At 46.2% G+C, this 27,552-nt stretch overlaps 1 protein-coding gene and 1 long non-coding RNA gene across 2 annotated transcripts; both read left to right on the top strand.

Annotated features, from left to right (window-relative positions):
- Nucleotides 1-11,138: 11,138 nt before the first annotated feature.
- Nucleotides 11,139-25,783, top strand: LOC138418230 (uncharacterized). The gene is made up of 5 exons (XR_011248458.1): nt 11,139-11,230; nt 12,531-12,778; nt 14,259-14,344; nt 24,465-24,570; nt 24,859-25,783. It is a non-coding gene; the product is annotated as an uncharacterized lncRNA (long non-coding RNA).
- Nucleotides 17,302-19,958, top strand: LOC138418187 (cell division cycle-associated protein 7-like). The gene is made up of 2 exons (XM_069549226.1): nt 17,302-17,438; nt 17,676-19,958. The coding sequence occupies exons 1-2, from the start codon at nt 17,369-17,371 to the stop codon at nt 18,647-18,649; spliced, it is 1,044 nt and encodes a 347-aa protein (XP_069405327.1). The 5' UTR covers nt 17,302-17,368; the 3' UTR covers nt 18,650-19,958.
- Nucleotides 25,784-27,552: the final 1,769 nt, after the last annotated feature.

Genomic DNA, 27,552 nt, shown 5'->3' with positions numbered 1-27,552 from the left:
GTTTAACCTCTTTTTAATGTTTAAAACGGGAAGGAGGGTGGGCGAGCGAGCAGCTGACTGTACAGGAACACCATTCCACCCTCTTCTCAGCCAAGAGGAGTGACTGCAAAGTGTCTCATACCCTGAACCCTAGTTCAGACAGCGCTCAAGCCAATCTACTTCCTGTGGGGTAAAAAATGGGTAAAAGAAACGTAAAAGTCTGTCTCCTGCAACAAAGACTCAATGTGATTTTTCTCCCTGAGTCATGTTCACGTTCTGTCTCCTGGTCGCCTCACGACTCACGTCTGAGCCAAGTGAGTGAGTGAGTGAGTGAGTGAAGTCGCTCCGTCGTGTCTGCCTCTTTGCGACCACATAGACCAGGCTCCTCTGTCCATGGGATTTTCCAGCCAAGAGTACCAGAGCGGATTGCCATTTCCTTCTCCAGGGGATCTTCCTATCCAGGGATCGAACCCAGGTCCCCCACATTGCAGGCAGACGCTTTACCCTCTGAGCCACCACGGAACACTGCCTTAGTTTCCACACCCATCAGAACTCTTCATTCAACAGCCTGGAACAGGCTGACACTTGATGAGCTAGATGATTGCCCTGGGTTTATGACTAGAAACATGCCCAGAAGGTTAAAGCTATGAGGGTAAAGTCTCTGAGCAGGAGAAATCAGAGCCAGGACAGGCTCTGGACTGCACTGAGCTATTCTATCAAAACAGGAAACCTAGGACAGCTGAGACATCTTTCTCTCTGAGGACGACACTGTGTACTTGCCCGGATGAAGCAGGAGTTAATAGCCAGTCTTGTGTGCAGCTATATAAATAAGCACTTCCGCATGTTAATTTCATTTTCACAACAGCCCTATGAAGTGGATACTGTTGTTTGCCTCATTTTTCAAAGGTTGGGACTCAAGCACAGAGAGGTTAAGTAACTTACCTGAGATCACACAGGAAAGAAGTGACACAACAGGGAACTGAGGCTAGGTGGTCTGGCTCTGGAGTCTGTGTTCCTACCCACCTGTGACAGGCAGACTCTGGGATAGCCACCGCTGATCCCCACCTCCTGGTACTCATACCTCAGAGTAATCCCCGCCTTTGCGTAATCCACTCTTCTTGAGCGTGCATGGTACCTGTGACTCAACAGACACTAACAAAGGGATGCCCCTTCTGTATTTAAGTTACAGATGATAGTGGTTCCTGTCTTGCTGGCTGACTCTCTCGAGTGACTTCTCAGCTTGCACCCTTTTTAAAAAATTTTTATTTCCATTGCTTTCTCTAGTTGTAGCGCAGGGGCGGAAGCAGGGTCTGCCGTCTGTTGCCGGGCGCAGCTTCCCTTCTTGTGGAGCACAGGTTCTATGTTGCGGAGTATGAGCTCAAGTAGTGCAGCTCCCTGGCTCTAGAGCGTAGGCTCAGGAGTTGTGGCACACAGGCTTAGCTGCCCCGCAGCGTGTGGAATCATCCTGGATGAGGGATCAAACCTGTGTCCCCTGCTTTGGCAGGAGGGTTCTTATCCACTGAACCACCAGGGAAGCGCTCAGCTTGCCTCCTTTGGGGAAGCAAGCTGCCAGGGTGGATAGGCCCATGTGGCAAAGACCTGAGGCCACCTCCACTCGCCAGTAGGGAATTGAGCTCCTCGGTTTAACCACAGTAGCAAGTAGATGGGCCCCGGGACTGGACAGCAGGTGTTGGTCAAACAGAGTAAAAGTGGAGCTTTGTTCTCACCTAAACACTGCAAGGATAAAGTTAGTGGCAAGAGCTGAGTTCTGCCAAAGCAAAGAGATAAGATGCCCATTCCTGGGGTCAAGGAAAACCTCCCTGTCTGCACACGCACAGGAAGGCTCCTAGGGGGTCAAAAAGGAGGGGATGCCGTCCCATAATAGGTGATGTCAAGCCTCCCACAAGCCTCTGCACTGGAATCCATCTTGGCGAAAAGATGTTCATGAACATGGGGGAGGACCTTAGGACAAGTCAGATGTGAGAAAAGAAACAAGATAACTAGTCAAAGGTAAACAAAGACTGGAAGAACTGACCCTATATGAGTGGTTTAATCTCCTCTCTACTGTGTTCTCGCCTGGAAAATCCCATGGACAGAGGAGACTGGCGGGCTGCAGTCCATGGGGTCGCTAAGAGTCGGACATGACTGGGCGACTTCACTTTCACTTTTCATTTTCATGCATTGGAGAAGGAAACGGCAACCCACTCCAGTGTTCTTGCCTGGAGAATCCCAGGGACGGGGGAGCCTGGTGGGCTGACGTCTATGGGGTCGCACAGAGTCGGACATGACTGAAGTCACTTAGCAGCAGCAGCATACAGTCTTTGCCTCCTTAAAACATTCTTGCTTTCAAACAGGGGCAAGAGCTAGGGCCATTTTGCTTCTAGCCTCTAGTCCCTGGTGGTCTGGCAGCTAGGATTCCCGGTTTTTCATCCTAGCCACCCAGGTTCAGTTCCTGGACAGGCAACTAGAATCTCTCTTCAGGACCCCTTACTGTGTCTCTCTGAGATAATGAAAGTGAAAGTGTTAGTTGCTCAGTCGTGTCCAACTCTTTGACACCCCATGTAGCCCATCAGCCTCCTCTGTCCATGGAATTCTTCAGGCAAGAATACTGGAGTGGGCTGCCATGCCCTTCTCCAGGGATCTTCCCTACCCAGGAATCAAATCCAGGTCTCCAGCATTGCAGGCAGATTCTTTACCATCTGAGCCACCAGGGAAGCCCCTCCGAGATAAAAATGGCCCTAAAGAAACTGAGTTCCACCAACAACCCTGTGATCTTAAAAGTGGATGTTTCCTGTACTACACAGGGAATATGGGCTTCCCTTGTAGCTCAGTCGGTAGATAATCTGCCTGCAATGCAGGAGACCTGTGTTCGAATCTTCAGGTGAGAAGATCCCCTGGAGGAGGAAATGGCAGCCCCCTCCAATATTCTTGCCTGGAGAAAGAAGCCCATGGACAGAGGAGCCTGGTAGCTTCCCAGCCCACAGGATCGCAAGGGTTGGATACAACTTAGTCACTAAACCACCACCACCACACAAGGAATATAGCCAATATTTTATAACAACTGTAAGTGCCATCTAACCTTTAAAAATTGTGAGTCATTGTATTGTACACTTGTTTATAATTATGTATTTTATATATCAATATAAAATTTAAAAATTACATAAATATATTTTATATAATTATATAATAATTTATATAATATATAATATTGTATATCAGCTGTACTTCAATAAAAGCTTCTGCACAACAGAGGAAACTATAAGCAAGGTGAAAAGACAGCCTTCAGGATGAGAGAAAATAATAGCAAACGATGCAACTGACAAAGAATTAACCTCAAAAATATACAAGCAACTCCTGCAGCTCAATTCCAGAAAAATAAACGACCCAATCAAAAAATGGGGCAAAGAACTAAACAGACATTTCTCCAAGGAAGATATACGGATGGCTAACAAACACATGAAAAGATGCTCAACATCACTCATTATCAGCGAAATGCAAATCAAACATAATAAGGTACCATTTCATGCCAGTCAGAATGGCTGCTATCCAAAAGTCTACAAGAAATAAACGCTGAAGAGGGTGTGGAGAAAAGGGAACCCTCTTACACTGTTGGCGGGAATGTAAATTAGTACAGCCACTATGGTGAACAGTGTGGAGATTCCTTAAAAAACTGGAAATAGAATTGCCATGTTGTTGCTATTTGCTAAGTCACTTCAGTCGTGTCCAACTCTGTGTGACCCCGTAGATGGCAGCCCACCAGGCTCCCCCGTTCCTGGGATTCTCCAGGCAAGACCATTGGAGTGGGTTGTCATTTCCTTCTCCAATGCATGAAATTCTCCAAGCCAGGCTTCAGCAATACGTGAACCATGAACTTCCTGATGTTCAAGCTGGTTTTAGAAAAGGCAGAGGAACCAGAGATCAAACTGCCAACATCCGCTGGATCATGGAAAAAGCAAGAGAGTTCCAGAAAAACATCTATTTCTGCTTTATTAACTATGCCAAAGCCTTTGATTGTGTAGATCACAATAAAATGTGGAAAATTCTGAGAGAGTTGGGAATACCAGACCACCTGACCTGCCTCCTGAGAAATCTGTATGCAGGCCAGGAAGCAACAGTTATAACTGGACATGGAACAACAGACTGGTTCCAAATAAGACAAGGAGTATGTCAAGGCTGCATATTGTCACTTTGCTTATTTGACTTATATGCAGGGTACATCATGAGAAACGCTGGACTGGAAGAAACACAAGCGGGAATCAAGATTGCCGGGAGAAATATCAGTAACCTCAGATATGCAGATGATACCACCCTTATGGCAGAAAGTGAAGAGGAGCTAAAAAGCCTCTTGATGAAAGTGAAAGAGGAGAGTGAAAAAGTTGGCTTAAAGCTCAACATTCAGAAAACGAAGATCATGGCATCCGGTCGCATCACTTCATGGCAAATAGATGGGGAAACAGTGGAAACAGTGTCAGACTTTGTTTTTTGGGCTCCAAAGTCACTGCAGATGGTGACTGCAGCCATGAAATTAAAAGACGTTTACTCCTTGGAAGAAAAATTATGACCAACCTAGATAGCATATTGAAAAGCAGAGACATTACTTTGCCGACTAAGGTCCGTCTAGTTAAGGCTATGGTTTTTCCAGTGGTCATGTATGGATGTGAGAGTTGGACTGTGAAGAAGGCTGAGCGCCGAAGAATTGATGCTTTTGAACTGTGGTGTTGGAGAAGACTCTTGAGAGTCCCTTGGACTGCAAAGAGATCCAACCAGTCCATTCTGAAGGAGATCAGCCCTGGGATTTCTTTGGAAGGAATGATGCTGAAGCTGAAACTCCAGTACTTTGGCCAACTCATGTGAAGAGTTGACTCATTGGAAAAGACTCTGATGCTGGGAGGGATTGGGGGCAGGAGGAGAAAGGGTTGACAGAGGATGAGATGGCTGGATGGCATCATGGACTCGATGGACGTGAGTCTGAGTGAACTCCGGGAGATGGTGATGGACAGGGAGACCTGGTGTGCTGCGATTCATGGGGTCGCAAAGAGTCAGACACGACTGAGTGACTGAACTGAACTGAATGCATGAAAGTGAAAATGGAAAGTGAAGCCACTCAGTCGTGTCCGACTCCTAGCGACCCCATGGACTGCAGCCTACCAAGATCTTCCGTCCATGGGATTTTCCAGGCAGGAGTACTGGAGTGGGTTGCCATATGACCCAGCAATCCCACTGCTGGGTATATACACCGAGGAAACCAGAACTGAAAGAGACACATGTACCCCAGTGTTCATCGCAACACTGTTTACAATAGCCAGGACATGAACGCATCCTAGATGTCCATCAGCAGATGAATGGATAAGAAAGCTGTGGTACATACACACAATGGGGTATCATTCAGCCATTAAAAAGGATGCATTTGAATCAGTTCTAATGAGGTGGATGAAACTGGAGCCTACTAGGCAGAGTGAAGTAAGCCAGAAAGAAAAACACCAATACAGTATACTAACGCATATATATGGAATTTAGAAAGATGGTAATGATAACCCTGTATGTGAGACAGCAAAAGAGACACAGATGTATAGAACAGTCTTTTGGACTCTGTGGGAGAGGGCAGGGTGGGATGATTTGGGAGAATGGCATTGAAACATGTATAATATCATATGTGAAACGGATCGCCAGTCCAGGTTCGATGCATGAGACAGGGTGCTCGGGGCTGGTGCACTGGGATGACCCCGAGGGATGGGATGGAGAGGAAGGTGGGAGAGGGTTCAGGATGGGGAGCACATGTATACCAGTGGCTGATTCATGTTACTGTATGGCAAAACCACTTAGCCTCCAATTAAAATAAATAACTTTATATTTAAAAAAAAGAAAAGAAAAAGTGTGTTCTTCTCTAGTGGGCCCTCATCCTGGCTGACACATTTAGAGACCCTGAACTGAGGGTCCAGCCAAGCTCTTCCTGGATTCCTGACTCATAGAACTGAGAAAGTAAGGTTTTGCTTTCTGCTTGTTTGTTTGTTTATGGCCTTACCGTGCAGCATGCAAGATCTTAGTTCCAGAGCCAGGCATAGAACCCATGCCCCCTGCATTGGAAGGGCAGAATTTTAACCACTGGACCTTCAGGGAAGTCTCATAATGTTATTTTAAGCTGTTATACTGGGGTTACTCGTTATGCAGCCATAGATAACTGACAAGGCCCCCTGGTGTTGAGTTCCACCTCAGCCACAAGCCCGCTGACCATGAGCCATGCCAGGCCTCGAGTTCCTCCTCATCTCAGGGAGTGATGGTTTGTCTCATTCATCCACTCGACAGCTCTTTACTGAGCATATACGCATATAAAAATACATATGCACTATACACACACACATATATGTGTGTATATGCACATAAACATGCACGTGTGTGTATGTCTTATCCTATCAGTTCTGTCTCTTTGGAGAAATGTAGCAGCAATGGCAGACACGTAAATGAGTCATATGGCAGGTTGCAAGAAGTGCTCTGGGGGGAAAATAAAACTGAGGTTTGTGGATAAGGAATGCTGGGAGGTAGGAGGGAGATCACAGACAGCCTCAGTGAACATAAGACATCTGAACAAGAGAGCTGAAGGCAGTGAAGAAGCAGGAAGGAGCGGAAGGCAAGGGTGGGATGATTTGTGAGGACAGCACTGAAACGTGTATATCATCGTATGTGAAATAGATGTCCAGTCCAGGCTCGATGTATGAGACAGGGAGCTCAAAGCCGGTGCACTGGGACATCCCAGGGGGATGGGATGGGGAGGGAGGTGGAGGGGGGAGGGGTCCAGGATGGGGGACACATGTACACCCATGGCTGATTCATGTCAATGTAGGGCAGAAACCACCACAATATTGTAAAGTAATTAGCCTCCAATTAAAATTAATTAATTTTTAAAAAAAGAGCTGTAGCTATCTGGGGAAGAGCACTCCCAACAGAGAAAGCAGCGAGTGTTCCCTTTTCCTGAGCCAGGACGGGCAAGGGAGCAGTGTGAATACAGTGGAGAGAGAGAGTGAGAGGGGACACAGAAAGTCCTCCAGGTCCCACAGCCGACAGGTGATGGACTGAGACTGGGCAGAGAGTTCAGACTGTCTTCATCGTCACTGTTCCCTCCTCCTCCTTCTGTTGCAATATCCTGCAGATAAGAGGTGTGTGACGATTATATTGCAGGGGTAGGGGAAGATTCCAGTCTTTCTTCATACATATACACAGACACTTTCTCCTCTGCCTTCCATTTAAGCCTCTGTTAACTGATTTGCCCAGGTCCAATGTACAACTTATTTGTAGTGTCTGCCAGCCAGTTCAGAGCCAGTGGGGGGACTTCGAATTTTCTTCCTTGTGTGTTAAACAAGAGTCAATTGTTTGGTGCTAAGTTGCTTCACAGGTACCTTGATGATTTTGCTCGATTTGAAAGACACAAACCTTGCAGTCAAAAGTGATGTCCAGGGCCTTCCCTGGCTGCCCAGGGTCTAAGACTCCAGGCTCCCAGTGTGGGGAACTGGACCCCACATGCCGCAGCTAAAAATCCCACATGCTGCAACTAAGACCCAAAGAAATAACTATTTTTTAAGCATTTATTTAACTATGTTTATTTGGGCTGTGCGAGGGCATTCACTAACTGTGGTGAGCAGGGGCTACTCTTCACTGCGGTGAACAGGCTTCTCATCACGGGGGATTTTCTAGAGCACAGGCTTTACTGCTTGTGGCACTCGGGCTCGCCTGCCCCACAGCATGTGGAATCTTTCCAAGCTAAGAATCAAACCTGTGTCCCTTGCACTGCAAGGCAGACTTCTAACCACTGGATCACCAAGGAAGCTTCTAAATATTTTTTTAAAGAGATTTCTAGTATGGTGAGTTTGTGCAAGAATAACAATGTAAAACTCCACTCAGGAATTTCATATTCAACAGAAACCCCTCGTCATGAAACCCAGCCCACTGGACACATTTATTTATCTCTATCCTTCCCCTAGGAGGGCAAACAGACCTCCACCCTGCATCATTTTCTAACCAACCACCTTGAGGACTTAAGGTGTCGAGTCTGCCTCCAAGTACAGAAAACTTCAACCCAAGTGACATTAACTGAATAAAAAAGCAGAAACCCACATGTACAGTAGTGGAAGAAGAGCAAAGAGAGCCAAGAGATAGTGACACGTATTTGGAACCTGACAACTCAATAAAAGAAGGGCACTTAGCAGAGTGGAAAAACCTGGAAATTATGTATCTAAGGGAAGGGCTGCCTGGAGAAGCCTCCTGAAAGGCTCTGGAGAGAAATGTGCCAAGCACCCCAGGAGGCAGGACCAGGGGTGAAGGTGGAAATGGGGGAGTTGGAGGTGTGCTGAGCAGCTTTTGGTCCCTCCAAGTCCCCTCCAAGCTTGCGCACAGTCAGCTGTGTGTGTGTGTGTGTGTGCTCAGAGGCTTCAGTTGCATCCGACTCTTTGTGACCCCATGGACTATAGCCCACCAGGCTCCTCTGTCCATGGGATTCTCCAGGCAAGAATACTGGAGGGGGTTGCCATGCCCTCCTCCAGGGGATCTTCCCAACCCAGGGATTGAACTCGAGTTTCCTGCATCTTCTGCTTTGCAGGTGGATTCTTTACCAGTGAGCCACCAGGGAAGCTTGCACACACTCAGCTGCATTTCTTCAAATCCCACACTGGTTTATTCTCTTCAAAAAAAAAAAAAGAGAAGTTGAAAGCATCCCATTCTGGGCAAGTGGGAGTGAGATACTATATTTAGAGAACTCCTTCATCCAATCCCCCTCCCCTATCACAGCTTTTCTCTCCCTGCAGCACTTAACTTGGCTCAATGTATATTAATAGAATATATCACTGTGCAAAGAGCTGTGCTTGAACCTGGGTATCCCTTCTCTGTCGGTCTCTGTTCCCAGGCTCAGGATCTCATGAAATTCCTTCTCCTTGGGCTGAAATACAGAGACCAAACCAAACCAACAACTACAGGCCAAGGAACAGGGCACAACTGCAGACAACTGCAAGGAGAGGAGTGGGGGGAAGGCAAGGGGAGGAACAACGTGGGAAAGAGGGGAAAGGAGATGGAAGGAAGAGGAGCAATTGTGTCTGATTCACCTGTTTTCCCAGGTTGAAATTTCTGAAACTGTGGGGGTTAGAACAGGGGAAATATTAAAAATCAATGAACTAATAATTGCTCCTTGGTATTTACCCAAAGGAGTTGAAAACTTACATCTGCAACAAAACCCGGTGCACCTAATGTTAATAGCCGCTTTATTCATGACTGCCCAAACTTAGAAGCAACTGAAATGTCCTTCAGAAGGTGAACAGGACAAACAAAACCAGACAATGGAATATTATTCAGCATGGAATAAATGAGCCATCAAGCCATGGAAAAAAGGGGGAGGAAACTTAATCACATATTACTTGATGAAAGAAGCCAATTTGAAAGGCTACAAGCTGCATGAGTGAAGTCGCTCAGTCGTGTCTGACTCTTTGCAACCCCATGGACGCTGGCTACAAGACTCCTCCGTCCATGGAATTTTCCAGGCAAGAGTACCGGAGTGGATTGTCATTTCCTTCTCCAGGGGATCTTCCCGACGCAGGGATCAAACCCAGGTCTCCCGCATCGCAGGCAGACGCTTTACCGTCTGAGCCACCAGGGAGCACAAGCTGCATAACTCCAACTGTATGACATTCTGGAAAAGACAAAAAACTAAGGAGACAATAGACAGTTTGTTGGTTGCCAGAGGCTGGGGGTGGGGGAGAGAGTGAGGACAGCAGAGCACAGGATTTTTAGGGCAGTGAAGCTGTTCTACCTGATACGATGATGGCAGATGCCTATCACTACACATTTGCCAAAACCCGTACGTGTCCAACACCAAGAGTGAACTCTCGTGTAAACTATGAACTTCGGGTGATAATATTGCATCATTGTAGGCTCATCGATTGTTTCAAATGGATCCCTCTGGTGTGGGACGTTGGTAGTGAGGGACACTGGGCAAGTGTGGGGTCAGAGTGTAGACAGGAACTTGGTCCTTTCCACACGGCTTTGCTGTGGGTCTAATACTGCTCTAAACATAAAACTCATACAGCAGAAATTAACATACCATTGTAAATCAACTATACCTCAACTTTTTTAAAGGTTATTAATTTTTCAAAAAAAATTAATGAACATTGGGAAATAACTTTAAGGGGAGAAGGTAAATGCAGAGATGGTTAGATAGCATCACCGACTCAATGGACACGAATTTGAGCAAACTCTGGGAGATACTGGAGGACAGAGGAACCGGGTGTGCTACCATGCTTGGGGTCACAAAGAGTCAGACACAACTCAGTGACTGAACAACAACTTTTTAAATCATCTCATATTCTCGCCAGTAGTGTAGAGCTTAATCAGAGCTCTAATTATCAGTGCAACTGGTGGGCAAGGACTAACCTGTTCTTCATTGTATTTCATCATTTAAAGGCTCTCAATAAATGTTTGCTTTCTCCCATTTAACTGAGGAAGTTGAGGGTCTGCGAGATGTTTTTGAGTCAAAAAGCCAGTCATTGGATTGTCATTTAGACTTGGAATAAGGGTGTGTTACCCCCAGATGAGTCTGCAAACTGCCAAGGGGGTGCAGGGAGGTTGGCAGTACCCAAGGATGGGTTAATGCATGCTGGCATCACCCACGGACACGAAGAGGCCTTGATATCTCCTAGAGCCACGACACCTGTCCTTTGTAAGATTCTGGCGTTACCAGAGACCGCTGGTGAATGCAGCCGTAATCAGAAGCCATCTTATTTTGGATTTCCGGAAGTCAGGACTTGGCAGTCAAGAGGAGAAATTCCTTAAGAAGGAGACAGCTGTTTCCTATGTGCGGCTGTCCCCAGGCCCCCGTGGCAGGGCAAATTACTAACACAGAGAAGCCAAACGCAACCGAACACACAGTTTGCAAATTCTCTGCCGCCTGCGGCGCCTTCAAGTGCCTCTTAGAAGCTGTCCTGGGAAAGGGTTCTGCTTGGCCAGGAGTGGTTTGGTGTACAACCTCGGTGCTCACTGAGTGGACTTCGGTTTTCTTGGAAAACTAAAAGACAAGCCTCTGACTGCTAACCATGTTATCCGTATAACTGGAGATAATTTCAGTGGTATTTCCCTCTTAAAAAAAAAAGAGAAATTGTGCCACTTGAGTGCAGCTGTCATTGATTGAGTCAAACAGGATAAAACAGTTATGTCCACCAGCAGCTCTGTGATAAACTGTTGAAGAGCCACAGCAAGAAACAAGAAAAGCTGACCACAGGTATGTCCCAGACGGAAAGGAAAAGGCCAGCAAGGAGGCTCCCCAGGGGGCTGTCATGGTCTCTCGGGGACCGTAGTCAGACTCTCTGCTGTGGTGCAGCCCACACACCAGCCCAGGACCACCATCCTCTGGTACCTTCCTACCAAGAGCACCCCAGACCCACCTTTTGCACTGAGCCATGAAAATCAGACTTCCTTTCGGAAAAGCAGGTGACTCCCACTATAAAATACTCTTTAAAAAATAATAAATAATCTTATTGATTTCTGGCTTGGTGGGCCTTTGTTGCTGGGTGGGCTGTTCTCTAGTTGCAGAGCGCGGGGCTACGCTCTCATTGCAGCGCGCGCGCCTCTCATTGTGGTGGCTGCTCTTGCTGCAGAGCAGGGGCTCATGGGCTTCAGTAACTGCGTTCCCGGGCTCTAGAGCGCAGGCTCCATAGCTGCGGCGCTCCGGCTCTGTTGTTCCGAGGCATGTGGGATCTTCCTGGACAGGGATGGAGCCCGTGTTTCCTGCATTAGCAGGCGGATTCCTCACCACTGAGCCACCAGGGAAGCCCTCCTTCCAAAGAATATTCTTGAAATGAACCGAAGTTCACTCTGATATCAGGAGGAGGCAACCCCACCCACCACACTCAGGTCTTTTCCAGGACTCCACATCCTTAAATATGAGAGGGTGCAGCCGCGAGCACCAGGGGCTGAGGTCGGAGAAGAAGGGAGGATGGAGATGGGAATCCAGGAAAGAAGCCTGTGCCCAGCACAGAGGAGCTGGGGTTCCACCTCAGTCAACCGTGGACTCTGTGGGCTGCCCTCAGGGACTGCCCAGTTGGGGGCTTGGGGTGGGAAAGGCGGCAGGAGGCCTTCGCTGCAGCCAGGTTAGAGATAACGGCGGGGTCTGCCGGAGGTGGGGGCAAGACAGCAGCGGAGGGATTCTCGGAGGCAGGCAACCAACTGAAAGGCAGAAATCTAGGCTGCAGCCCAGGCTTCTAGCTCTGGACAACTGGAAAGAAGGGGTGCCGTTTTCCTCGATGGAAAAGGTGAGCCGGAGAAGGAGCAGCTATAGAGGGAGCTGAGAAACCGAGACATCCATTCTGACCATGCCGAGCGCGAGGTGCCTGGGAGATAATCCGGTTAAGATGACAAGTCGGTAGCTGGTTCTAAGAGCCTGAAGTTCGGAAATAGTTTTGGGCTAAAGACATTAACAGTGGCATCAAAGACATAGTTTGTTGTTGTTGTTATTGTTTCTGTTTTGTTTTTTCTATTTTGTTGTCTGTTTTCTCTCTTTTTTTTTAATTTCCCTGCACCAGGTCTTACTTGCAGCACATGAACTCTTAGCTGCAGCAAGTGGGATCTCGTTCCCTGACCAGGGACTGGCCCCCTGCACTAGGAACATGGAGTCCTAGACACTGGACCCCCAGGGCAGTCCCAAGGATGCAGTGTTTTTTGAACAAATAAGACGGTACAAGAACACTTGAGAAGAAGAACCAGAAGAATGGAATGCCCAAGAGAAGAAAGGGAGCTTCATGAAAGAGCCTGAGCAGAAATAGTCAAACAAGTAAGAAAAAAGAAAAAAAAAAACACCAGAGTGTGATGTTCTTGGAATTGAGGAAAAAGGATTTTTCTAGAAGGAGCTGGTCAGCTGTGTTGAAAGCTGGTAAGGTAGGTAAGATAAGGAGGAGGTGTAACAGATGTAGTGGCCCAGAGGACATGTAGTGGACACAGTGGGGTACCTCCCAGTCCCTCCGTCAGGACAGAAGAGCTGAAGGAAGGGCTTGTGCAAGCTCCCACCTCCCTCGGGGGAAGCCCACATCCAGTGTGGCTTCAAGCAGGAGTGCAAACCCAGTCCTTGCCTCGACTCCAGACAACTCTGAAGTATCACCCCACGGCAGAGCTCCCTGAGGGTCTGGCTGAGATGTGACTGAATCTGAGTTCAGCGGCTCCTTCTGCCCAGCTGTCCATTCCTCACCCCTTACAAAAGTTGTTTCCACGATCATTTCCAGATGCCTTTCCCTTCTGGGCCCGACTAATAGGCAATAACAAGGCTTTACATGGCAGGACCCGGGGGACGTTCCCTCCCTGCCTGAGAACTGGTGACAGCCAGGCCTGAAGTCTCTAACCGGAGCTGCAGTCCGGGACTCGGGTCCCTGGCTGGCCATGCTCTGACACTCTGTGCTTGCAGCCCTGGCACCTTCATTCCTAGGTCTCTTGATCTGTGGTCTTCTTCAGGGGCCTCTGCTAAGGCCTCCTTATAACCTTGAGGCACTGTTGGCCACTGTGCCTTGCACCCAGTCACCCTCCCCTCTCTCCAGGCCCAGGTCCACAAAACTGCAGAAGCCTTTGATTCAGGCTCCCTCAACAGCAAGACAACCCCCACTGATCCATCTGACCTGGACCAGGGCATGTTCCACCAGAGGATATAGAAGGGGTGCCTCTGTGTATGCTGTCGCTGTGAGAGATGGAAACCTCACTGGTACTCTTGTCTGGGGCTGTTGCTTCATCAGCTACCCCAGTCCCTGGCAGCTGGGATCTCCCTCTCCAGCTCGGCTGAGCCCTGGATACAAACACTGATGATACCCATGGGAGCTGGGAGGATGCCCTTGGAAAGGACAGGAGAGGGTGGCAGGACCCAGAGCCCTGGTCGTGGCCTTGGGCAGGACAGAGAGAAGAGAGCACGGGTTGTCACAGGCAGGCTAGCCGACTGGGGAGTGGGGAGGGAAATTCAGAAAGTCTGGCATCTCCTCCGTTCCTAATAAATGTCATCAGCTAAAGGAGAGAACAGAGGAATTTGGGGGAGAAATAAGGAGACATGAAATGTTTCCCCAGGACAGTAATACAGTGAACTCACTCAATGAGGGAGCAGGCTAACTGAGCAGTGTTGGGAGTATACTTGAAAACCAGCAGTAGACTGTCTGCAAAGTGGCTCTGAGATGGGCAAACAGCAGGTGCTTCGCTTCATTAGCTGGAAAAAGAGCTGGAAGAAGAGCCCTCCCGGGGGTGATGCTCACCGGTTGCTATGTTTCTTGTTTCCACAACAGTCCTGGGAGAAAATCATCCAGCAAGTAGCAGAAAGTGTGTCTGAAAGTGACTTAGAGGCACCCAGTTGAGCAGCCCATGTCCACAGGTGGGGAAATTCAAATATCAAATTGATTTTCACAGTACAAGCAGTAAAACTCCTGCCACATCTACTCACACATTACAGTTTGTATCAGAAAGTTCTCAAGTGTGAAATCTTGGGGTCTTTCTCTTCTTGACCCCGGGGCAGCTAATGAGACTCATCACTAAGGTTGTTCTCTTGAAAGCCTGAAATTGCCCCAGGCAGGCTACCCTAAAAGGCCCTGTCATTTTGACCATACTCGCTGCCCTGGAGGCTTCAGTTGCCCCTGAGGTCCTAAGCAGACCCAGAGGTAGAAAGGCCCCTTCTTGTCACTTTTAATGATTACTGAGAAATAAAAATCATTGTCTATCCCCTACATGTGGAGTCTAAAAAGAAGGAATACAAATGAACTTACAAAACAGAGACTCACAGACTTAGGAAAAACAATTTATGGTTACCAGGGGGAAGGATGGTGGAAAGGGCTTCTTAGGGAGTTTGGGATGGACATGGACAGGCTGCTATGTTTAAAATGGATAAGAAACAAAGACATACTGTATAGGCACAGGGAACTCTGCTCAATGTTATGCGGCGGCTTAGATGGGAGGGGAGTTTGGGGGAAAATGGATACATGTATGTCTGTCTGAGTCCCTTCACTGTTCACCTAAAACTATCACAACATTGTTAATCAGCCATCAAGTGTTCAAGTGTTAGATGTTCAGTTGTGTCTGACTCTTTGCAACCCCATGGACTATATCCTGCCAGGCTCCTCTGTTCTTAGAATTCTCCAGGCAAGAATACTGAAGTAGGTAGCCATTCCCTCCTCCAGGGGATCTTCCCAACCCAGGGATCACAGCATTGTTAATCAGGTTAACAATGTTAACCTGTTAATGTTAATCATAACAAATTTTTTTTTAATTTTGTAATTTTAAAATTTAAAAAAATATATCATTGTCTAGGTCCATTGAATTTACCATAAGTAGTCAATCCAAACCAGGTACTTCTTGGAAAAAGCAGTTACAAAATGACTTCTATTGGATGCATCATAAAGACTTATGTAATTGGACATAGTCCATTATCAGCCTCTACTTTCAAGATAAGATCTTCAAACAGGATCATTTCTCAAGGAATTACAAGACTGAGGACACTAAAAAAATCAAACTGAAACTATTTAGAGCCAATAACCTGGGCAGGGTCTCATGTAATAAACAAAATCCATGCAAAAAAGATAAAGAGGCTCTTCTGCCTGGACACATCCCTTGGATGGCAGATCCAAGTCTCCTGTCCCTGGTTCTGAGCTATCAACTGATAATGCTGTATTGATTATCGTGGGCTTCCTATGTGGCATAGGGGTAAAGAACCTGCCTGCTAATGCAGGAGACATAAGAGACACAGGTTCAATCCCTGGGTCAGGAAGAGCCCCTGGAGGAGGGCACGGCAACCTACTCCAGTATTCTTGCCTGGAGAATCCCATGAGATTCTTGCCTGAGAATCCCACAGAGGAGCCTGGTGGGCTAGGGTCCATATGGCTGCAAAGAGTCAGACATGACCAAATCGACTTACACATGAATGCATGGATCAGCCTAACCAGTCAGCAAAGGTCACTCTGATTTGCAAGTTAGGCAACTGAAATTGTAACCTGATTCTCAATCAGGGGTCTAAAAGGAAAGAGACGGCACACTCCAGCAGAGTAGTTGAAGAGGGTCACAAGAGGGACTATCCTTAGGGGGGTGGACAGGGTGAGCGAAACCACCAGGAAGAATGCTGAAGCATGAGGGTGGTGGAGAGCTTACTAGCTCGAGGCCTGGAGGGGAATGGGAGGAACCATTATTCCAGAGAGAGTAAAGGGGTCGGCAGCAGGGTCTGTAGCCAACCCACGGAGACCCTCCAGGAAGGGGTCCCACCTCAGTGTCCCCCACCCTCCAATCTCCAGCTGATGCCTCCCCCTCGCAGGAGTCATAAAGTAAAGGACGCCATTGCTGCATTTTATACAAAGTGTATCCCAGGGCAGACCAGGGGGGAGAGTGGATCTGAAGGGGCAAATGGAGGGCTCCAGTACCCCAGAAAAGCAATAGGAAAAAGAGGGAGCTCAGCTTGGTCCTCTGTGGTGACCCAGATGGATGGGATGAGGGAGACTCAAGAGGGAGGGGGACACAGGTATATATGTGGCCGATTCACTTTGTTGCACAGCAGATACTAGCACAACATTGTAAAGCAACTATACTTCAATTTTAAAAAAGAAAATAAGAATAAGAACAGAGATAATAAAGGAGAAAATTTAGATATATGACAGTGGCATTTTTGCAACAAAGTTTTGTGGGCTGTATATTGAAAATTTTGTAATCATTGCATTTATGTATGTCAGATTTTTAAGATATTTAAGGCATTTTATACTATCTCATGGGGACTTCCCTGGTGGCTCAGTAGTAAAGCCTGCCAACACAGGAGACCCGGGTTCCAACCCTGGGTTGGGAAGATCCCCTGGAGAAGGAGACGGCAGCCCACTTCAGTATTCTTGCCTGGGAAATCCCACGAACAGAAGAGCCTAGTGGGCTACAGTCCAAAAGTTTGCAGAGTTGGACATAACTTAGCAATTAAAGCAGCAGCAGCATATTATCTCATAATTTGGCTTATCAAGTTTTCATTTGGAATAGTTTAACTGATTAAAATAGCTGTTGAAATGTTTGGGGAACTCTTGTTTGTGAAATTCATGTTTTTGATATAATAATCATCTAGAGAGAATGTGAATAGTTAGATAATTGTTACCTTTAAAAAAAACAAATAATTTAATGTGCATTCCTGTCGGTATACAAGAATCCCTTGGACATTAAAATTTTTAAATGGGGTAAGTGCAATGTCATTATAAGCCAAGAAGGAGGTAAGTGTCAGGTGACCTTGAAAATCTCCTTTCCCGGTGTTTGTTGATGGGACCTAGGCAAGAAACTGCTTCTTTTTCCTGACTGAAGTAGGCGGCGGAATCCTCGGCCAAAAAAGCAAAAGGATTGCAGAGCAAAGAAGAACTTCAAGAAATTCAGATATGTGAAGTTGATTTCCATGGAAACCCCGTCATCCTCTGATGACAGTTGCGACAGCTTTGCTTCTGATAATTTTGCAAACACAAAACCTAAATTCAGGTCAGATATCAGTGAAGAACTGGCAAATGTTTTTTATGAGGACTCTGATAATGAATCTTTCTGCGGCTTTTCAGAAAGTGAGGTGCAAGATGTGTTAGACCATTGTGGATTTTTACAGAAATCAAGGCCAGATGTCACTAACGAACTGGCCAGTATTTTTCATGGCGACTCTGATGATGAATCATTTTGCGGTTTCTCAGAGAGTGAGATACAGGATGGAATGAGGCTGCAGGCGGACCGCGAGGGCTGTCGGACCCGCAGTCAGTGCACGCGGTCGGGACCTCTCCGCGTGGCCATGAAGTTTCCCACTCGAAGCACCAGGGGAGCAGCCAACAAAAGAACAGTGCCCTCTGAACCCCCAGAGAATTCTGTGACCGATTCCAATTCTGACTCAGAAGATGAAAGTGGCATGAATTTCTTGGAGAAAAGGGCTTTAAATATAAAGCAAAACAAAGCAATGCTTGCAAAACTCATGTCAGAATTAGAAAGCTTCCCTGGCTCCTTCCCTGGAAGGCGTTCCCTGCCGGGCCCCAGTTCACGTCCAAAGACCCCGAGGAGGCGCACATTTCCAGGTGTCGCCTGCAGGAGAAATCCTGAGCGGAGAGCTCGTCCGCTCACAAGGTCTAGGTCCCGGGTCCTTGGGTCACTCATGGCCCTGCCCACAGAGGAGGAGGAGGAGGAGGAGGAGGAGGAAGACAAGTACATGCCGGTGAGGAAGAGGAAGCCCATGGTCGGCTACATGAATGAAGATGACATGCCCCGAGGTCGTCGCCCCGGACCCATGACCCTTCCCCATGTCGTTCGCCCGGTGGACGAAATCACAGAGGAAGAGCTGGAGAACATCTGCAGCAACTCCCGAGAGAAGATCTATAACCGTTCATTGAGGTCAACTTGTCATCAGTGCCGCCAGAAGACTATCGATACCAAGACAAACTGCAGAAACCCAGAGTGCTGGGGCGTTCGAGGTCAATTCTGTGGCCCCTGCCTTCGAAACCGTTACGGTGAAGAAGTCAGGGATGCTCTGCTTGACCCAAACTGGCACTGCCCACCGTGTCGTGGGATCTGCAACTGCAGCTTCTGTCGGCAGCGAGATGGGCGGTGTGCGACTGGGGTGCTCGTGTACTTAGCCAAGTACCATGGCTTTGGGAACGTGCATGCTTACTTGAAAAGTCTGAAACAGGAGTTTGAAATGCAAGGATAATAACTGGAAGATCCACTCCCTGCCTTCCACTTTGCAGGTCTTCCTTGTTAAAGTCTTCAGTTTTGTCATGTGATTGAAACCCAGGTTAAGAATTCTGAGGCTCAGTCTGTCTTACAGGCAAATCAAGTTGTTCCCATTAAATGCACACGTGTGTCTGGGCATCACAGAAGTGATGTGCTCCACCCTCCTGCAGTTTCTCCTTTGCTTTTCTGCCCACCCCTCGCCCCATGCCGTTCTCTTATTTCCAGAGATTCTCCTCCGTCGTTTAGTTTGGGAATCCTTTTTGAACGGCAGTTTTATGAAAGCATGTTGGATTTAATTGGCATTGAAATAGCCCTGGAATCCACGTATAAAACCAAGCACTTAGAAACACAGTAGTAGTAGTAACTACCTCTATCCAGTTTCAGAGACTGTCCCTGTAACTTGCTCACATGTAAACACCGGGTCTGATATAGCGTTTGTCAACCTTTTTAGCAGCATCATGGCACAAAAGTCGTAAGACCATGTGGAAAAATTAGGTGATTGTTGGCAAGTGGAGTATATGACTTTGGAGGCTTCTGAGGAGAATATTTCGTGTATTTTGCTTGTGATTCAAGTTGTCACAGTTGAGACTTAGTTGCTGCTGATTTCCTCTGCCATGTGCATCTGGCCCACACGGTCACAATATGAAGGTTCGAGGACAGGACTAAGCTTGAAATCATTGTAGAAAAGCCATCCTAGGAAGTTGAAGATGGAGAGGCTTCAGGAGTAGGCCAATCTTTGAATTCATGGAATAGAACCTCAGGATAATTGAGTTTGCCAAATTTATTTCAGTTCATAACATAAGGTGTTTCAAATAAATTCTTGGTTATTTTGCATGGAAAATTGATACTTAAACTCAGCTACAATCCTTTGCAGTTTTTGCTTTCTTGAAGAAATCATAAGCCAGGCATAGAGGATTCATGTTCAGGCTTAAAGCACTTTTATAACTGAGAAGTGCCTTTTTTGGTAAAGGGTGACTGTCAGCAGTTCGTGAACTTGCCACCTCTGCCAGTTGAGTTTCTGGGCAGAGTCGTGTGTTGTCTCTCCCTTGCCCTGCTTTGGCATGAATCAAATCTTTCGGTAGAGGTAGACGCAAAGTGTGTGTGTGTTCGTTTGGCTTTGCATCTGCAGCCTGTAGCTATGCCGTTCAGTTCAGTGTTTGGTGCATAATTGGACCTTGAATCAATAGATGTAAATAGAGCTTTTGATCTGTTACGCTTTTATACAAAGTTTTTTTATTTTAATAATAAAACATTTTGTTTTAAAAAAAAAAAAAAAAGAAAGAAAATCTCCTTTCCCAAGTTCATTGCTGATTCTGTCCTGGGTTGGCCTTCAGAGCCCAGTTCCAGAGCCCAGTTTCTTAACCTGAGGTCTTATACAAGTTGTTCTAAGTAGAAGCACTGGGGCTTTCAAGAGCCTCACAGGGAATAAAAAGACAAATGATCCAATTTAAACATGGGCAAAAATTCTGAACAGACATTCCGCCAAAGAAGAAACACAGATGGCCAGGATGCACGTGAAAAGTTGCTCAGCATCATTAACCATCACAGCAATACCATCCAAACGACAGTGAGATACCCTTCATATCCAATAGGAGGGCCATAATTAAAAGACAAATAATAACAAGTGTTGGCAAGGATGTGGAAAAGTCAGAATTCCTGTTCCCTGCTGTTAGGACTATAAAACGGTACAGCCACTTCAGAGAAGAGTCCAGCTGTTCCCTAAACAGAATTGCCATTTGACCCAGCAATTCCACCCTTAGAGATATACCCAAGAGAAAGGAAGACGTGTGCCAATATAAAACTTTTACTCTTGCTATCCAAAAGAAAAAGAAGGCAACTAGCAGTTGACCCTCAGGGTATGCTAGTGTTATCTACGACCTCACTTGCTCCTCACCACCAGCCTCAGATGGGTGCATTTCACAGATGAGTAAACTGAGGTTTGGTCCTTCCATTTCTGTGTATTGTCCAGTGTTCCTTAGAATCTTGGACTCTCGGTGCTGGAAGGAGTGTTAGACATGACCTAGTCAAATCCCCCTCGCTTTATATATGAAGAACCAAAGACCTACAGAGTCAAGGACGTGGCCAAAATGTTGGAGTCATCCTTTTCTCCTCTAGTTGTCTCTCACTCTTAAATACAATCCGCTGCCAAGACTTGTATGGCTTACCTTCAAAATAGTCCAATGCGTAGCTTTTTAGGGGGAGGGAAGGGTGCTGTGCAGGGTCTTCATGGCCTCTCACGGGCTTCCTGTAGTTGAAGCAAGCGCGGGGTACTCTTCGTTGTGGTACTCAGCCTTCTCCTTAAGGCGGCTTCTCTTGTTGGGCTCCTTATGGTGGCTTCTCTTGTTGGGGGGCACAGGCTCTAGGGGGCACAGTAGTTACAGCACATGGGCTCAGTAACTGTGACTCCAGAGCATGGGCTCAGTAGCTGTGATGTATGGGCTTGGTTGCCTGGAGGCATGCGGGATCTTCCCGGGCCAGGGATTGAACCCATGTCCCCTGCATTGGCAGGCAGAATCTTAACCACTGGTCCACCTGGGAGGTCTTTTTTTTCTTTCTTTCTTTTTTTGCTGCAATGTGCAGCAGTTCTCTCCACCCCAACCAGCCTTCCTTTAACCAATCACCTGGATTACTACAGGACCTTCTCAACAGGTTTCTTTACTTCCTTTCCAGCCCACCACTCAATACTGTAATCAACATACAGAAACCAGAGTGATCCTTTTGAGACACAAATTCATTCCTCTGCTGAAATCTCTGTAACAGTCTCCATCTCACTCAGGACAAAACTCAAACCCTCCCCAGAGCCTGCAGGCCCTACAGACCACTTGTCTGGCTCCTTTCCTCTGCACCCCTCCCTCTCTGCACTCCAGCTCCTTCATCCGCCTTGCTGTGCCTACGACATGCCAAGCACATGTATGTCTCAGAGCCTTCACACATGTTTCTCCTTGTGCCCAGAACATTCTCTGTTTACACAGCCTCTCTTCATGTCCTTGCATTTCGGCTGCAATGTCTCCTCTTTGGAGAGGTCTTCCTTATCTCTGTCTGTTGTCTTGCTTGGTTCTTTCTCATAGCAGGTAACATCGTTTGACCTTCAGTTCAGTTTAGTCGCTCAGCCGTGTCCGACTCTTTGCGACCCCATGGACTGCAGCATGCCAGGCTTCTCTGTCCATCACCAGCTCCCGGAGCTTTTGCGTTATTTCAATTCAGCTCAACAAATACTTGTTCACAGAACTGTTTGTGTCCATGTTAAACTGCAGGCTCTGGGAGGTCAGAGACTGTGTCTTGTTCACTGCTAGATCTCCAGCCCTTAAGACAGTAAACTTCGCATTATAGTTGAATCTGCTGCACCACAGGCAAGGTTTTTTCTTTTTTCCCCACTGAAGTGAAATTCACATAACATAAAATTGACCTTGCAAAAGTGTACACTGGAGTTTCATTTAGTACATTCACAGTGTGGAGCAATCACCACCCATATCAAGTTCCAAACCACTTTCATCACCCATCCCTATTAAGTAATCACTCCCCATTCTCCCTCCCCCCCCAGTCAGCAACCTATCTCTACAGAATGGCTTAGTCTGACTGGAATGTGTATAAATGGGGTTACACAATATGTGCCCTTTTATATCTGGCTTCTTTTGCTTAATGTGAAGAATAATAGTCATATACACACATGCACACATTTGCTCATTCACCCATTGATGAATATCTGGGTAGTTTCAGGCAATGTTTTTTGCAGGGGATCTGTAAAGATAAAGCTAAGACAGGAATTTAGTGCTTTCTAAGTAATGAAAGAATCTCGACCACAGTGAAGAATTAAAATAACACAGCACTGATTTAGCAGGTCAGTTAGTTTTGGCATAGATTAGAGTGGTAGGTTAAGTATGACTAGTGTGTTTATTTACCATATTTGGAGCAAATTCCATTTCCAAAAACAAACACTTCATGTCTTTGTCATCAAATACATTATATTTCTCCAGAAAGCCTCATTTCCTTTTTCATCTTAACCCTTGATAAACTTGAGAAGATTTGGCGTGGGCGAATGGATACACAGGTATGCATGGCTGAGTCCCTTTGTTGTCCACCTGAAACTATTGCAACATCATTAATCAGCCCTCGGCAATACAGAATGAAACATTTAAAAAAATAAAATAGCCTCTAACTTTTTTTGTATCTTGCTCTTCAACAGAGCAGTTGAAGCTTACAGTGTTTCTTATTACAAAAAATTGTAGCATATTTCCTGATGAGGGCCCTTCAGAGACAATTTCTGCTTAAGCCACACTGGTGGTGCGACAAGCAGCTACATCTCTGCTGCTTCCAACTCAGGGAGTTCTTTTGGCTCCCCACCCCACCCCTGGGACCACTTTTCTCTCCAGCGTTTGTTCCTTGCTCCGCGCCTCCCTCCTCAGAGCCCCCAGCCCCTGTTTCCTTGCTCCTCTTCTCCAAGCTGCCCGCACTGTCTGGGTCCCCACAGTGCACAGGTAAGCTCTGCTGGTGGCATTCCTGTTTGCTGGCCACACTTGCCACAGCCTCGCAGCAGAGGTCTTCCCTCTCCTCTCTCCACTCCATTCCTGGTACCAATTTTCCACCTTCCGGAAACACTGCAGTCCACAAACTCCTTAAGGGACTTTGTTCTTTATTCTGAGAAGTACAGTACAAATGCTTCAAGCTTAGGAAGATCAAAGCTTTTCCTTCAAAGCCAGTCACTTTGCGACCCCATGGACGGCAGCCTACCAGGCTCCTCCGTCCATGAGATGTTCTAGGCAAGAGTACTAGAGTGGCTTGCCATTGCCTTCTCCATTATGCAGGTAAAGAGTGTCCTAAAAGACTGGAAACTTTGTACCTTTGACAGAAACTGAACTGCCTTTGCAATATATTTGGCTATATTCATTATCATATCTGAGAATAATGAGATTTCCAATGGCATTTAAAATTCAACGCAGTAGCCTAATATTTTACTGGGACTAAAGAACTGCTAAAGCTGAAACTCCAGTACTTTGGCCACCTCATGCGAAGAGTTGACTTCTTGGAAAAGACTCTGATGCTGGGAGGGATTGAGGGCAGGAGGAGAAGGGGACGACAGAGGATGAGATGGCTGGATGGCATCACGGACTCGATGGACATGAGTCTGAGTGAACTCTGGGAGTTGGTGATGGACAGGGAGGCCTGGGGTGCTGCAATTCATGGGGTCGCAAAGAGTCAGACACGACTGAGTGACTGAACCTAACTGAACTGAAAGAACTGCTAGTGGAAGAGGCTAGCCTGATATAGTAGAAAATTCTAAATATCCTATCATCCCTAATAAGAAACTTTGAATCCGCTAGATGTTGGGTTGGCCAAAAATTTCGTTCAGATTTCGCATCACATCTTACGGGGGGGATAAAAACAACAAGCAAACTCTTTGCCCAACCCAACACAATACAATCACATGGAAAACTACAAAAATTGTGTTAGAAAATTCCATGAAGAGAACAGAGGCTAAAAAAATATAATCACCTTAGCTAGGCTGAGAAGAGCCTCACAGTTTCTTAAAGCAATGATTCTCCAAGTGTGCTTGTTGGACAGCAGCAATCGCCTGAAAAACCTCCCAGAAATGTAAGCTCTCTGGTCCCAGCCTGACAGTACTGGATCAAAAGCTCTAGGAGTGAGACTTATAATTAACTCTGTTGCCTGACAAGCCCACGGGGGACTCTGAGGCACACAAAAGGTGGAGGGCCACTCCCTTAAATGATGCATCAATTGCTAATTTATTATGAAATTTGCAGAATTCTGTATTGTTGTGACTTCTTATTTTGCAGGACTCAAAAAGCACCCACTGTGGTGGAGATAAGTGGATGTGAAACTCCAACATCAGCAGAAGAGATTTTCTGACAGCTGAGGTCTGTCCTCCTGCCCGTCTGGCAGGTTTGTGTTCTTTGTGGTTTAACAGTCTTAGAGACAGATCTGCTGCATTCTGAGTACAGGCATTCTTCCTCCCATTAGCAGGGGTAAATGGAAGCACAAGAGTAGAAATCTGTCCCTCCTCACCAGACTCTCTTAATGAATCTCCAGAGAGAAAGGAGTAGGGCTTTGGGTAGAAGTAGAAATGGAGAAGGTGTCAGCTTTTGGTTCACATTACGATCTATCTCAGTTGGATTCACCCCAGAAAAAGATCCTAAGGTGATGACTGACAGCATGTCGTTTTCCTGGCAGGTGCAAAGACAAGAGAAGAGAGAACATGGCACAGGGGAATGAAGGTTTCCAACGAGCCAGCTTTCAAGGTGGATGAGCAAATCTTAATCCCGTGGAGAAGCCCAAGAAAATGGCGTAGAACACATTCCTCAGAAGCATCCTGTCTAAGGGGTGAGGGAGCTGGGGTACTTATACCCGCCACGTGTCATTCCTGACAACCTCTAGGCTGGATCCAACAAAGGTGTAGATGCGCTTCCCAATAGCAGATGCTGGCTGATATACACACGCAGGTAAAGGGATCCCGAAGGGTCACGGTTTACCAACAGCATCGGTACATGCCAGGCCAGGCAGTAACGTCTGGTCCCAACTCTAAGATGGAAAAATAGGACTCAGTCCCTGCTTAGGATGGAGGGCTATTTTAGTTTATTCCTGAAGCAGCAAATAAGCATTGCAAATGATCAAAATAAAAAACAGGTGGGCACACATGGCTCTCAGTGGCTTCCCTTATGAATCACTTTCATAATTCTGTGGTCTCAGCAGTTGCACTGAGAACAGCCTACTGTTGTGGATTCATAACCTTTTATTACCTCCAACCCAAACACAACATATTCTGTTAAATAAGACATCAGTTATGATGCTCAAGAACCATTTTTGGTGCATTTTGAAAGAAAAAAAACAACTTTTGATCAGTTAAATATATGCCCAAAGATTACCAGACAATGAGAAAAGCTAGTGGCATAAAAGAAAAGTATAAAGATAAGCAAATAGAGCAAACTGACTTGACAAAACAGACTATTGGAACAGAAAAGAATGTCACAAAAACCCAAGTTCAAAAGATTTGAGATACTTGTGGATCCATAAAACAAGAACAAGGTGCTACTTAAAAAAAAAAAATCAGAATAATAAATTGCTTTTAAAGTTAAACACACAATTGCAGAAATAAAAATTCCATTAGAAGTCAAATAAGTCCTCCAAAATCAAGCACAGAAGTACAAAGAAATTAAAAAATAGATAGAATGAGCAGATTGAGAGACATTGAGGGTCAATGAAGAAAGTAAAATGTCTTAATAAGAAGAAAACAGAGAAAAAGAGAGGATAAAGTAGCTGAAAAACAGTACAATGGTGGGACTTCTGGTTCTGGATATTTATCAAGACACAGTCAGGACAGCAATCCTTGAGAGAAGAGAAACAACTGAGATAAGCTCTGTGATTGCCCAGGCTGGTTTTCTAGAGAGAACTGCCAGGCATCAGCAAAGAGAGGAGGAAGAGGAACCCAAAGCCCCTGTGGGTTGAGGAGATGGAACGAGCAGCCCACGAAGACTGAGGCAGCTAGATTCCATAGGGCAGGATAACAAGGAGGAGAATTCTGACAGAGAAAAAGCTCGAGATACCTGCAAAGGGGTTCCCTCAAATGTTTGCTTAAGTGCTGATCAGAGCATGTGTTATGAGAAAACTTGAGGCTATAGGAAGAACCACCCAAAGAAACAGTGAGGTCAATACCTAGGGCTCACACAGAGTAGGGATAGTTCTCCCACCAGAGCGGAAAACCTGATGACTCATGGGACATCAGGCAGTCAGGCAAATTTAGGACATACTGAACACTTCTCCGCTCCCGCCTAACAAAACCAAGCCTCAAAACAACCAAGCTCTTCCAAAATGCCTTAACTGCATCTCAGAAGAAAACTCAAGCATACTTACAGGAACACAGAAATTTCAAGCACGAAACAATATAAAATTTACAATATATGTCATCTGATCAAAAATTACCAGGCATGCAAAGAAGCAGGAAAATATAACCCATAATGAAGAAGAAAATCAATTTTTAAAAAAGCATGAATAGAATTCATAGGTTGGAACATTAAAACTGTTCAAGAAAGTAGAAGGAAGCATTCTTATGTTTTAAAAAAAGAGAAATGAAAGCTATAAAAATTCAGACTCCTGATGATGAAAAATGCAATGTCTGAGATGAAAAATATACTAAATTAATATTAACAGCATATTAGACTCTGCAGAAAAAAAAGATCAGTGAACTTGATGACATAGCAACAGAAACTATCTAAAATGAGAGAGAGAGAGAGAGAGAGAGAGAGAGAGAGAGAGAAAAGATTGGGGGGAAAGTGAAAAGAATATCAGTACGCTCTGGCACAACTCCAAGCAACCTAATACATGTGTGTTTAGAAAGAGGGGGCAGTAAAGAAAAAAAGTCTTTGAAAACAATCATGCCAAATAATTTCCCAGGCTTGACGAAAATTATAAATACACAAAGATCTAGAAACTCAACAACTTTATTTCCTTAAGCCAAAGAGAGACACAGTTTTCAAATCGAAAGGGCCCAATGAATGATGTCAAGCAATCAAAGTGTCCATGTAGTCCATTAGGGCAAAAGTCAAACTGGAAGTAACAAGCAAGCCTTTATTCATTTAATTCTACTGAGCCTGCCAAAGAGGCACCATGGAGGCGCTCATGTGTTCCCTTTCCCCACAGCACTGCTCAGGCCAGTCTGGTTCCCGACCCAGGGATCGAACCCAGGTCCATGGCAGGCAGATTCTCTACCATCTAAGCCGCCAGGGAGGTTCCAGATACAGCGCAGACAGGAGAAATGTCTCACTGCCAAGGACCCCTGAACAAAGGAGGTCAGGGAGGGAGAGAAGGTCTGGGAGAGAAAAGTTACTGAATCAAAGCAGAGGAAAGGTGACTTCCCAGGTGGTCCAGGGG

This window comes from Ovis canadensis, chromosome 1, assembly GCF_042477335.2.
Source record: "Ovis canadensis isolate MfBH-ARS-UI-01 breed Bighorn chromosome 1, ARS-UI_OviCan_v2, whole genome shotgun sequence".
Classification (NCBI taxonomy): Eukaryota; Metazoa; Chordata; class Mammalia; order Artiodactyla; family Bovidae; genus Ovis; species Ovis canadensis.
Note: the sequence above shows the minus strand (reverse complement) of the source record. Positions and strands in the feature narration are given on the sequence as shown.

What these genes read in the sequence shown, in the direction of transcription:
- LOC138418187 (XM_069549226.1), top strand. Translation starts at nt 17,369, where the DNA reads ATGGAAACCCCGTCATCCTCTGATGACAGTTGCGACAGCTTTGCTTCT. An exon ending in TAATTTTGCAAACACAAAAC is followed by an intron (nt 17,439 to 17,675) that starts CTAAATTCAGGT and finishes ATGGAATGAGGC; the next exon opens with TGCAGGCGGACCGCGAGGGC.